The sequence below is a fragment of the Malania oleifera genome, chromosome 6 (assembly GCF_029873635.1).
Source record: "Malania oleifera isolate guangnan ecotype guangnan chromosome 6, ASM2987363v1, whole genome shotgun sequence".
NCBI lineage: Eukaryota > Viridiplantae > Streptophyta > Magnoliopsida > Santalales > Ximeniaceae > Malania > Malania oleifera.
Window position 1 is genome coordinate 28,061,376 of NC_080422.1, and position 12,982 is coordinate 28,074,357.

The window sequence follows — 12,982 nt, forward strand, 5'->3', positions numbered from 1 at the left end:
GGGAGGAATGCCTATTCCGACATGGAAGCAGGATGCGTCGAAAATACGCGCTGTGCTTATCCTAGTATTCCGCCCCACTATCCCATTCCGAGTGAACCACGCTCTGTCTCTACCCTGCACCTCACTCACACCTTATAAAAACCCTTCCAAAACAGCCACCGTACGATCTCGTTTTACCAAAACGTCATCTAATCCAACGGTAGCAGGCCAGATAGAACAGAATAACGTAAGGACCTGAGCACGCTGTATTCTTCTCTCCCAACGATATAAATCCTCGGGAGTCCGCACGTCGCGAACCCTCACTTGCGTCTCTCTCAGTCGCTCTATCATTTCCGCTGTATCTTACGTTTTCTTCGTCTCCAAGATCTCCGGCGTACGGACGCCTGGCGAGGTCCAGGGTTCCGGCTAGGATTGAGCGTCGTCAGCCATGGGATCGACCTTGCTTTCAGATCTCGCGACGGAGATAGTTATTCCCGTGTGTGCTTGTGTTGGAATCGTGTTTGCTCTCATCCAGTGGTTGCTGGTTTCGTACGTGAAACTTAGTCACGAACCTCACCCTGCTCGGAACAACAACAAGAATGGCTACGGAGACTATTTGATTGAGGAAGAGGAGGGCATCAATGAACAGAGCGTCGTCGTTAAGTGTGCCGAAATACAGAGTGCTATCTCTGAAGGTGAGTTTCAGCTCTGGATCTTGAGTCTGTTTAGATCCAGTTGTTCGTAATTTGCTTTGCAGATCTCGCAGTTATAAAGCCTATCCTGTTGTGTTACTATTTTTTAAATGGATAAATTAGGTTTCTATCCCTCTGTTTGGTAGTTGAGAAAACGGAAGTAGCAAAAGAAAATGATTTTTTATTTTCCTATGCCTGGTTGGGTTGAGGTGAAATGAACTGATAGCGTGGAATTTGTTGTTGATAAACGGGGGAAATGAATATAATTTTTGAATCTTATATTTTTTGCTTCTTTTGCTTCAAAACTAGGAAATTGATAATTTTTCTTTATTTAAGCCTAAGCTGTTCTGAAACTGTTTTCTACCATTTTCTGGGCAGCCAAACGAAGCGCTAATCTTTTAGAGCTTGAACTTTTCGTAGAATATTTTAGCTGGCAGTCATGCCGTTTGCGTTTTTATTTGCCTAATTTGTATTACTTTTGGTTCGGTATTATTGTCTTTGTTTTGGTAAGGCGTAGTTGACGGTGAAAATTCTATGTCCTCATAAATTATTGGAATTTGTGCTTTTTGGTCTTTATTCAAATAAAGGTACCGGCATGACACGTGGGTGCACAGGAAGAATGTAATCTGGCATATTTGACATGTCGGAATTTAGTAAATAAATATTCTGTTTTTTCTTATTGGTTTCGCCTGTTTCCTTTCATATTTGGGAAGAGATTTAATTTATGTTCCAAGTGGTCTGGTATTTTGAGTAATCGTATGACTAGTCTTACTTGCAAGGATGAGAGGTACAGCGTGATACATATGTATTAGAGAGCAAGCTCCAACCCAGTTGGCCTTAGGAAGGGACATTCCAGGGGTTAAAGCTTGGAACTTGTATTTTGGATGTCTCGTTCGAATCCAAGGAGATGGGAGATTGGATACCTTTTGTGGCCTAAATCTAGTGTGAGCATCCAACCAAAAAGAAAAAGAATCTCTGACATAGTTAGTTACTTAGAACATGGTATAGTTGGAGTTGTAGTATAGATTCGTGGACACAGTATCCATTTGGCATGATATAGGTTTGTGTTTTGCTTAATTGGTTGTCAGTTTTGAATTGCAGTGTGATTTGAAGCCCATATTCAGGTCACTTGCTTAAATGAAGTGGTGTTAGGGAATTTTGCATTATGATAAAAACCTAAGTCGTTTTGGGCTATTACAGGACTAAAATGATCACCTCTACTTTTTCTTCGTAAATTTCCCTCAATTTTTGCTTCATGCTTCAGCTAATGAAATAATGAACTTGTATAATTTGCCTGATTTTTTATGTTCAATGGAGTGTTTATTTTATCACTATTCTAATGCCAAAAATACTTTTCATGATGTTCAGCAGCTTCATGAGGGCTTCTCTTGCATTACCAGGCGTGAGTGGTTTTTTGCAGAATTGAGCGTTTTTGAACAATTACCAGCCAAAAATCTCTCCGAATGCCAAAACTACTAATTACTTAAATCTATTGATTAATTTATTTATAACATCGTTATCACTTTAAATTGTCCAAAAATCTATTTATTTTATATGATTAATCAAAGAGCAGTTTATATTTTTAGTCATGAAATAATGAGAAATGAAAGATGAGTAGTTTTTTTGTCAATAGCATTTTAAAACTAATATAAAATGTATTTTCCTTAGTAAATATTGTTGGTTGGTTGAAGTTGAACCAAGGAATCCAATGCACGTTAAAAATCTTATTTTAGGGAAGGCCAGGGGCTTGAAACATTTGAATTTGTTAATGTGGACAATGGTTGTGCTTAGTTTGGAAAAATTCGCAACCCTCAGGTTGGCTTCTTGCAATGTAACGTCAGCTATTCATGTTTTCCGTCTCACTCTTTACTAATATGCCTCTTTTGCTGGATCAATACCACCACAATCTAGTTTATAAATGGTACAACAAACTGCTATTTTCTGGTTGTACCACCACTGGCACCACCATCATGACCTCAAACTACATCGAAAAAATACATGTTTTGAAGCTTTTGATGTCTCCATTACAAAGCTCAAGTTCTAACAAGAATCTGATATTTTGTCTTCCAAAAAAGGAAATATTTAGTCGAATTGGTTTGATTGTTTCTGAGGACAGGGATAGTCCTGCTGCTGCTGCCGCTGCTGTTGCCATAACCTTTAGTAGATAGATGATAGTGACATGCACTTTCTGCTACCTATGCCCTTAGTTCAGTTTTATAAGTTGCTTGCTATAATTTATTTTTTTTAAAAAGATGAATTTAAACCAAAAAAAAGGGGGAAAAAAAAAAAAAATTATTTCAATGCTACATAAGAGTTATGACTTATAAAACTTTGAAGTCAATGAATTCTAAATATAGAAGGACTAAGTGGCTATAATTATTGTTCTTATTGTTATCTATATGTCATGCTGGTTGATTTATAGTTGTTTGTTTGCACGGTTTCACCCGTCCTTTTCCCTTCAAGTTTACTGCCTTAAGACTCTTTAACACTTAATTTTTCTTCAACTGTGCAATTAATAATCCATGTGGGAATATACTTGCCCAACCTCACAGATGCGCAGTGTGTTGTATTAGTCTCTCTCTCTCTCTCTCTCTCTCAACAAAAATACCGACTCATTTCTACAGATTTTTATATTAGTTTTATGATCTTCTCACATTCTCCTTTGGCCGACACCTTATTTGATAATTCTTTTATGGATACTAGCCAGCCATGCGTGTTGTGTCTTCATTTAATTATTTTATGTAAACAATTATCTGCATGATAGGTTTGACTATTTATAATTTATTTAAATTCTCTTTTTCTTGCTGATGTTGTTTATTCTATAGTCCATTGTGAATTATTATAAGTCGGGCAAACGTAGTGAAGTATAGAAAATTTTCATTTAATTTATAGTAAAATTAATTAATTCTTTCTGTTTTTTTTTTTAATTTTTATAAATTAATCTTATTCTTTTTTTTTTCTTTAATTTTCTCTATTACTATTTACTCTTTAGCTTGCTGTGAATTATTGTTAGTTGGGCAATTGTGGTGAAGTATTGTAAATTTTAGATTGAAATATGTAAGTTGTAGGGGGAAATTGTAGGATGTTAAAAAATACACACCAAAGAAAGTTTCGTGTAGTTTTAGTAATTATAAATTGAGTTGCTTACAGGATATTTGATATTTTACCTATGCTGTCATTCGCTATTCAACCAATGTTTAAATATGGATGTTCTAAGAAATTAAGAGTGGAAAAGTCATTGCAAACCTTATATATAGTTGTGCTAAAAAACAAGTGTAATTTTCCTAAAAAATAAAATATGTTTGTTATGAGGAGGAGCTGTTGCAGCAGCTGCAGCGCTTTGCAGTTTTTCCTTTCTGTGTTTAATTATTAAGTTTATGGATGTTTGGAATGCAACAGGTGCCACATCTTTTCTCTATACTGAATATAAATATGTTGGGATCTTCATGACTGCTTTTGCGGTTTTAATCTTTCTCTTCCTGGGTTCTGTGGAGAGCTTTAGCACAAAGAGCCAGCCTTGTACTTACAGCCCACATAAGCTATGCAAGCCAGCCCTTGCCACAGCTGCTTTCAGTACTCTGTCCTTCGTACTTGGCGCTGTCACTTCAGTAGTTTCTGGTTTCCTTGGCATGAAAATTGCTACATACGCAAATGCAAGGACAACCTTAGAAGCAAGAAAGGGTGTTGGAAAGGCTTTTATTGTTGCATTCCGGTCTGGTGCGGTAATGGGTTTTCTCCTTGCTGCAAATGGTCTCTTGGTGCTTTACATTGTTATTAATCTCTTCAAGCTGTACTATGGTGATGACTGGGAAGGCCTTTTTGAGGCTATTACTGGTTATGGTCTTGGTGGTTCTTCCATGGCTCTCTTTGGGAGAGTTGGCGGTGGTATCTATACTAAGGCTGCTGATGTTGGAGCTGATCTTGTGGGCAAAGTAGAAAGAAACATTCCAGAAGACGACCCAAGAAATCCTGCTGTAAGTGACATTGTGATCACAGGTTTACTTGTTTAGCATACCTTCTTTTATGCCTGTCAAATTATCTATTTTTTTAATTTTTTAATTTATTTTCAGGTGATTGCTGACAATGTTGGTGACAATGTTGGGGATATTGCTGGAATGGGGTCTGATCTTTTTGGCTCATATGCTGAATCATCTTGTGCAGCTCTTGTTGTTGCTTCCATATCATCCTTTGGAATTCATCATGATTTCACTGCAATGTGTTATCCTTTGCTTATTAGTTCCATGGGTATTCTTGTTTGTTTGGTCACCACCCTTTTTGCAACTGATTTCTTTGAAATCAAGGCTGTTAAGGAAATTGAACCATCATTGAAGAAACAACTTATTATTTCCACCATTCTTATGACTGTGGGAATTGGAATTGTTAGCTGGATTGCCCTTCCACCATCATTCACAATCTTCAATTTTGGTACTCAGAAGGCTGTTAAGAACTGGTAAGCTTGACATTATTGTTAGTTTTATTATTATTATTTTTATTATTATTTAAGATGATATTAAAAAAGATTAAAATTAGGAAATCTATAGGACCAGATAAAATGCCAATTGAAGTTTGGAAATATTTAGGGGATAAAGGAAATATTTAGTCTACTAATCTATTCAACATTATTATAAAAATCAAGACAATATCAGAAGAATGGAGGAAAAGCATGTTAGTACCTTTGTACAAAAACAAAGGGGATATTCAAAACTGTAATAACTATCGTGGAATTAAGATTATGAATCATACAATAAAATTATGGGAAAGGATAATTGAACATAGAATAAGATTAGTAACGAGAATTTCTGAAAATCAATTTGATTTTATGCTTGGGAGATATCAACAACAAAAGCTATTTATCTTTTAAGAAGTTTAATGGAAAAGTTTAGGGAAAAGAAAAGGAACTTGCATATGATTTTTATTGACCTAGATAAAGCTTATGCTATAGTATCTAGGGAAGTTCTTTAGTGGGTTTTAGAAAAGGAGGAGGTTCGCAATAGATATATTGAGGTCATTAAGAATATGTATGATAGAGTAGTGAGTAGCGTTTAGGACTATAGGAGGAGAATCTAGATTTTTCAATCGCAATAGGTGTACCTCAAATTTCTACTTTGAGTTATTATCATTTTACTTTAGTTATTGATGAAGTTATTAGAAATATTTAAAATGAGACCCCTTGGTGAATATTGTTTGCAGATGATATCGTGTTGATTGATTATTGTAGGAGTGGAGTGGAATCTAAGTTAAAAACTTTGGAGAATCATATCAGAGAGTGTAAAGGGTTTAGGATAAGTAAGAATAAGACAGAATATATAAAATGTAGTTTCAGCAATTTAAGAAGTAATTGTGGAGTGAAGATTAAACTTGATATGAAGAGATGATTAGCACCAGTAGATTTAGATATCTTGGATCTATTTTGCAAGCAAAAGAGAAAAATGAAGTACATAGAATTAAAATATGTTGGGTAAAATGGAAGAGTGTGTTGTGTGATCATAGAACATCCTTAAAATTAAAAGAAAAGTTTTATAACATGGCTACAAGGCCGATTATGTTTCATGGTGCAGAATGTGGGACAACTAAGAAACAACATATACAAAAAGTAAAAGTTGCTGAAATGCAAATGTTAAGGTGGATGAGTGGTATAACATGAAAAGATAAAGTAAAAAAAATGAGCATATAACCATATTCGCAATAATTTAAGCGTAGAGGCGGCTTATATGGTATGAGCATTTATAACATAAGCCTAATAGAGCACCTGTGAGGAGGAGTGGGTTAGTTATCGTTTCTAACATGAAAAAGGGTGCAGTTAGGCCTAAAATAACTTGGAATGAGGGTAGGTAGTGAGGAAGGATTTTTTAGCCCTTAATCTAATAAAGGAAAATGCTCTCAATCAGGTGAATTGGCGGAAAATGATTCATGTGTCTGACCCCAGGCTTGTTGTTGTTGTTATTATTATTATTATAATTATTATTATTCGGCAAAGTGAAAAAAAAGGAAGAAATAAGTGCTCTTGATTAAGCTTTTGCCTCATTTTATATAAGCTTTGCATTATGATTATTAATAGTGGGGGAAAAGGAAAGAGAAGAAATAAATGTTCTTGATTAATATCTTCTGCCTTTTATTGCAAGCTGTGTAACGAAATGATTAGTATCAGTATTTAAATAGGGCAATTCCACTAATGAATATGTTCTGAATAGGGCTATTTTTAATGGGCATTGCATTTTTCCATGTACAATCATGGTGGTTGTCACTTGGTATTTTTTTTGTAATTGTTGCCTAGATGAATAGGCAATTGCATGCAGCTTTTCCAGGTAGCCTAGGCTAGCAGTAATGTTAAGCTGTGCTTCTTGGTTAAATTTAGAATTCTATGAAAATAGAACTAAATTAATGGAAAAATCTAGATTCAATGTTAGAAAACATTTGAAAATTTATAAGCACCATATATTGGGATGTATGTGTGTGTCCCATTTATCTTATTCATGGTTACAGTAGTGATAGTGTGTTGATGTTTGAGAAATGAGTTGCTGTGTATTTGCAGGCAGCTGTTCCTGTGTGTGGCTGTTGGTCTTTGGGCTGGACTTATTATTGGGTTTGTGACTGAGTATTACACCAGCAATGCATACAGGTATCCATCATAAAACAACAGATATTGTGCCCAGTACAAATATGACTTATTATTGTGGCTTAAATTTATGTTTTTCTTCAATTGCAGCCCCGTACAAGATGTTGCAGATTCCTGCAGGACTGGAGCTGCCACCAATGTTATATTTGGACTTGCCTTGGGATACAAGTCTGTCATCATTCCTATTTTTGCCATTGCAATCAGTATTTTTGTTAGTTTCAGCTTTGCAGCCATGTATGGTATTGCTGTGGCAGCTCTTGGAATGCTAAGCACCATTGCTACTGGATTGGCCATTGATGCTTATGGCCCCATCAGTGACAATGCTGGAGGCATTGCTGAGATGGCCGGCATGAGCCACCGTATCCGTGAGAGAACTGATGCCCTTGATGCTGCAGGTAACACCACTGCAGCTATAGGAAAGGTACCATGATAAATTCTAATTCTAATTCTTTTCTTCTTTTTTTTTTTCCAATACTTACAAAGTCATTATTTTATGTGTAAAGAGTTGGCAATTATTAAAATGCAGTGATAGGCATATGTTACTCTACCATGCTTTACAATTATTTTCTATTTTTGAAAGTTGGAAGACTTCATTGCATTTGTGAATCTTTAAAATCCTGGACAAGATTGCTCCCATATGCACATATATCCAAATGAATGACTTGGCTACATTTTCATTCTTAATCAAGCTATAATAGCACTTCAATGAGCTGTCAGCTGTGAGCTGTGAGCTGTTTTTCGATGTGTAGCAGTGGCAAGTGTGTCCTGGTGTTTTTCGTTGACTATGCGAGACAAATCCTTACTTCTGCTGCTTTGCCCTTAATTGAACTCCAATTTATGTTTTACTGTAGGGATTTGCCATTGGATCTGCTGCACTGGTGTCTTTGGCGCTGTTCGGTGCCTTTGTGAGTCGTGCTGGGATTTCAACAGTTGATGTCTTGACCCCAAAGGTCTTCATTGGTTTGATTGTTGGTGCAATGCTTCCATACTGGTTCTCTGCCATGACAATGAAGAGTGTTGGAAGTGCAGCTTTAAAGATGGTTGAGGAGGTCCGAAGGCAGTTCAACACCATTCCGGGTATCATGGAGGGCCATACTAAGCCTGACTATGCCACTTGTGTTAAGATCTCTACTGATGCATCCATCAAGGAGATGATTCCACCTGGTGCACTTGTCATGCTGACCCCCCTCATTGTTGGAACCTTCTTTGGGGTGGAGACTCTTTCTGGCGTCCTTGCAGGCGCCCTTGTGTCAGGTGTCCAGGTAGTACATTAGGAATGTTTAATCTATAATTCACTACTTGCTAAATTCCTTGTCTTTTGTGTGTTTTGTGGTTTTGTGGAATATATCATTTCTGAAGATATACCATGTTCATCTGGCTACTTTTCATACAGATTGCAATCTCTGCATCAAACACAGGTGGAGCATGGGATAATGCCAAGAAGTATATTGAGGTAAAATTTAAAATATGTTCTTCAATTTTATTATGTTGATTTCTTTATTTGGGTTTGTTCTTCAAAATGTTACAATATATTTACTACTTTTTTGGGGGGAAAATTCGTATTTTTTGCAGGCTGGTGCTTCAGAGCATGCAAGGACCCTCGGGCCAAAGGGATCAGAGCCACACAAGGCAGCTGTGATTGGTGACACGATTGGGGATCCACTCAAGGACACCTCAGGCCCATCCCTCAACATCCTCATCAAGCTCATGGCAGTGGAATCACTTGTGTTTGCTCCCTTTTTTGCCACTCACGGTGGTCTGCTGTTCAAGATCTTCTAAGGGATGGAGGGGGATGGCCCGAAATACATGGGGAGAAAATAGGTGTGGGTCACCAACTTTTCTTTTTCCCTCTACACCAATGTCATATTTCATCTCACCGGTCCTCTTTTGACATCCATCTTTTTTCATGTGTAGGCTTGGGATCTTTAAGTTAGTTTTCTAGTTGGTGAATATTATTTTTGATGGGCTGATGGAGGATGACGACGACGACAACTACAATGATTAGGAAGGCAAGAATGCTGATGAGAATAGTCATTCTTGACAAAAAGGAGTGGAGATGGTAAGCGATGACCTTTGTTTCAAACATTTCTAGAATTCCAAATTTTCATGTAACGTCATTTCCAAAATTTCTTGTAACTGTCCTCTTTTTCCGTTAAAGCAAAGAGATCATTTTGGACAAATTATTTGCATGTTAAAATTCTCTTTATCCTTTTGACTGGCAATAGATGGCAGATCAATGTTTGTGCCAAATTCAAACGGAGGTTTTGGTTTTAGGTTCTTGGGGTTGATAAATTAGCTTATGTAGGTTAAGAAGGGAACTCTTGTCTTAGCTGTGTTATTAAGCTCTCTGATCTGCCGTGTCATTTTGGACACACTCCTGGAGAGCTAAGCAAGCTTTCTAGGCATGATCTATGATAGTCTTAAAGAAGGCAAGTGAGGAAGCTAATTAGCTGAATTGACTTTTAGCTAATTTACACATTTGGGAACGGCTAATTTGGGATTGCAACACTTCTTTATATAGCTAGGCTGCAATTGCTCAAGCTAATAAAAATTTGTATGATGGTAAGAAAATACATTTAAAACATGAAGTGCTGAGACAATGGTTCCTTCAACTTATACAAGGTCGAGGATAATATAGATGAGCCCTTTACCAAGGGACTAATTCAAGGAAAATGAGATTTAAGTCGATTAAAAGAGCCATTTATAATAACAATGCAACAAATGAGAATGGAGATTCCACCATCTATGTTTAATGGGTAAAAAATTTTTGAGTGGCTAGTGGGAGTACCATTTTTATTTTTTCCTTCTAATGGTGTAAATGGTGATCAATGTAACCTGTGTGGTCAAGAAAAACTCCTCATCCTAGTCCTACTTCGGTGGTGTACATAGTAGCATAGTACATTTGAGTGTGAAAGTGAGATTATTTTTACCTTCATGAATTCTTTACCATTGACAAATTATTCAACCAAGGCGGATAGTTAAGAAAATATGTCGACTTGATTACTTAAACTCAATTTTGTAGTTTAGTGTGTTGGTAGGATGATTGGTTTGGAGCCAAGGTATTCGAGTTGAAAACAAAAAGTTTATTTTACATGTATTTCACATTTGTTTCTATTAACAAATAGTGTTGAATCAAGTATAAAAGACACTGGAGTTAATGTACTCTAAATTACTTGAGTCGCCTCTTTCAAATTATGTTTTCATTTCAATCTGAATTGTGAATGGGATTGTTGGAGTTGTGCCCAAAATTGAATTGGTCTCTTGTCCCAAATTGGTTGTGAAAATAGTTTCTCCTATTTATCTATGCTATGAAACTAGATTTGGTATCTTATGGGCTAAAGAGTGGACCTATAGGCTAACCCATAACACATCGAGTTACTGTGCACCTTTGCTAAAATTTTTCTTATTGGTTGTAGTTTGCACATGGTTTACTTGTCGGTGTTGAATTCAAATCTCAATAAATTCTTGGATTAAAGTTTCAATTTTGGACAATTGGCTTTTAGTTTGGATTGAGAGCTATCATTTTTCCCTAATTAAAATACAGATTAAATTGAAGCATTTGATTTGCAATCAAACCCATTCGAATTCTGGTCTTAGAATCATGTAGGTTTTGGAATTTAAATATCTTGCTTCTTAACAATAAAATTTAGAGTATTAGGCAGAGCTCAAGTCTGGATTAATTCCTGGACATTGATATCATTTTGCTCCAACTACAAAAGGAGTCCCTCCTAGCATTCAATCACACGTCTTCTCCTTGCATTCTTCCTTTCGCTATAGCATATTCTTTCATATTCTCTTTTGGTTTCTTTGCCAATGTTTCAACTTAAGCCATGTTTAGGTTGTAGTTCATTAAAATGCAGCTTACCAACAACCATAGACTAATGAATCTTGTAGGCTCATGGAGCATCTATTATTGCACTCTAAAGTGACAATAAATTTATGCTGAGTTCGGGAGCATGGTGTTCGGACCTTGTTTACCGAATGTATTATGCACCATGTTTACTTTTAAAAAAAGAAAATTATGAGAAAAGGAGAGGGCGAAACTCATCTTATGACGAGACATCATTATGCTTTAGCTTTCAAATTCTACTCTTGCAGATTGCAGATTGCAGATTGTAGATTCATTTTTTTTTTTTTTTTCCCATTGTTTTCAAATGCATTTTTGCAAAATTCCCTACTAATTCACTGGGCTTGATTTTTTTTTAAATAAAAATCATATTTTTTCAACACTACCTATTCAGCCACTAGCACTTCTTACCCAATAAAGCTTGAGCGGTGCAGCGACATGGTGGTTAGATAGGGAATGGTGTTGGCTGAGCGAACGTGCGATTTGATTACAAGGTGATTGCCCATGTCCTTATCTTTTTTGGGTGGGGGTACTTTGTGCCACTAGTATATAATTGAGGATATGGAACCGATAGTGATTTAAGGGGTATATGAAAGAGTGCTCAAGCAAAACCATCCAAAGTTTACCTTGTAGCCAAATTTAGGATAGGTCATGTCAATTGCCTAGTGTAGCTATTTTATTTTGTTCGAATATTATATAAGAACGTTTTTATAAATAGTCTTGATTTTCAAGCTACCAAAAACTAAAAATTAAATTTAAATGGATGGTTCATTTTTCATTTTTCATTTTTCTTAAAACATAAAATCTTCAAAATTTGTGTTAAATGACTTTCTTTGAAAATATTAAAAAAGGGGGCGGTGCTTTATAAGGTCTTTGCCTAGCAGAGACTCCTTGCCAGTGTTTTAATTCCTTCATTCTCATCATTCCTAAAATAAATGCTGATTCATTAGGTTTGTATTACAAAGTCCTTTGTTTTTTTTTTTTTTTTACAATCATTCATTTGTATTTGCAAGAACAATTTTTACAATCGTTCATTTGTATTTGCAAGAACAATACAACAACAAATACAAAAAAAAAAAAGTTACGCAAAAGATGACTCGAGCTCCCATATTCAAGCCGCTCAAATCCCCTTCATGGCATCCACCTGCATGCACACACAAGCACATTAACTATAGGTTAGTCGAGAAATCAAATTCGCTCATTCGTTAGTAAGCTTGTATTAATTCGGGTTCACAATGGGCCTATGCTTAAATTAAAGCTCAATTCGGGCTTATTTTTAATTTTGAGGCCCACAGTGGGGTTGTGCTTACTTTAAAGCCCAAATTGGGCTTATTTTTAATTTTGAAGCCCACAGTGGGTCTATGCTTGCTTTAAACCCAACTTGGGCTTATTTTTAATTTTGAGGTCCACAATGGGCTTATAAACCTTCGACCCATGTAGGTAGCCACTCCCCTGCTCCACCACCTTTTAGCCACAGACCCTGCTCCACTATTCCGCCCTAGCAGCCCTCTGCTCTCCACTACCTTAGTCCTTGACAGTCTGCTTCACTACACTGCCCTCAGTAGACCCCACAACATAAACATGAGGACGTCAAGGTTTTGCCTCCCCTCCTCGAGCCTATAAATAAAGGAATACAGAGAAGAGCAGGGAGGAGGAGGAACATTGTTAAGAACCCTTCAAGTAGTAAGAGGAGAAAAAAAAAAAAAACAGAGAATGAGAAAAAAGAGAGAGCATACATTGATTAAATAAGAAGAGCAAGCGGAAAGAACTCAATCCAAGAAGAATTTGGCTGAGAAAAGAAGTGACAAAGAGAAGAAGAAAAGTAAAGGTCAAGTGGGGAGAGCGAAA

At 36.4% G+C, this 12,982-nt stretch overlaps 1 protein-coding gene across 2 annotated transcripts; it reads left to right on the forward strand.

Annotated features, from left to right (window-relative positions):
• Positions 1–209: 209 nt before the first annotated feature.
• Positions 210–9,467, forward strand: LOC131157568 (pyrophosphate-energized vacuolar membrane proton pump-like). 2 transcript variants are annotated; one of them, XM_058111816.1, is made up of 9 exons: positions 210–674; positions 4,071–4,645; positions 4,742–5,121; positions 7,204–7,290; positions 7,378–7,708; positions 8,139–8,549; positions 8,681–8,740; positions 8,860–9,108; positions 9,202–9,467. In XM_058111816.1, exons 1-8 carry the CDS (start codon positions 428–430, stop codon positions 9,064–9,066), a joined length of 2,298 nt encoding a protein of 765 aa, XP_057967799.1. In that variant the 5' UTR covers positions 210–427; the 3' UTR covers positions 9,067–9,108; positions 9,202–9,467. The 2 variants fall into 2 exon arrangements, with proteins under 2 accessions (XP_057967799.1, XP_057967798.1); XM_058111815.1 differs by having other exon boundaries at positions 279–674; positions 8,860–9,467.
• The last annotated feature ends 3,515 nt before the right edge of the window (positions 9,468–12,982 follow it).

Excerpts from the sequence above, each read along its gene's own strand:
- LOC131157568 (XM_058111816.1), top strand. The coding sequence starts at position 428 with ATGGGATCGACCTTGCTTTCAGATCTCGCGACGGAGATAGTTATTCCC. Across the intron at positions 5,122-7,203 it reads CAGAAGGCTGTTAAGAACTG|GCAGCTGTTCCTGTGTGTGG; the intron begins GTAAGCTTGACA and ends GTGTATTTGCAG. Across the intron at positions 7,291-7,377 it reads TACACCAGCAATGCATACAG|CCCCGTACAAGATGTTGCAG; the intron begins GTATCCATCATA and ends CTTCAATTGCAG.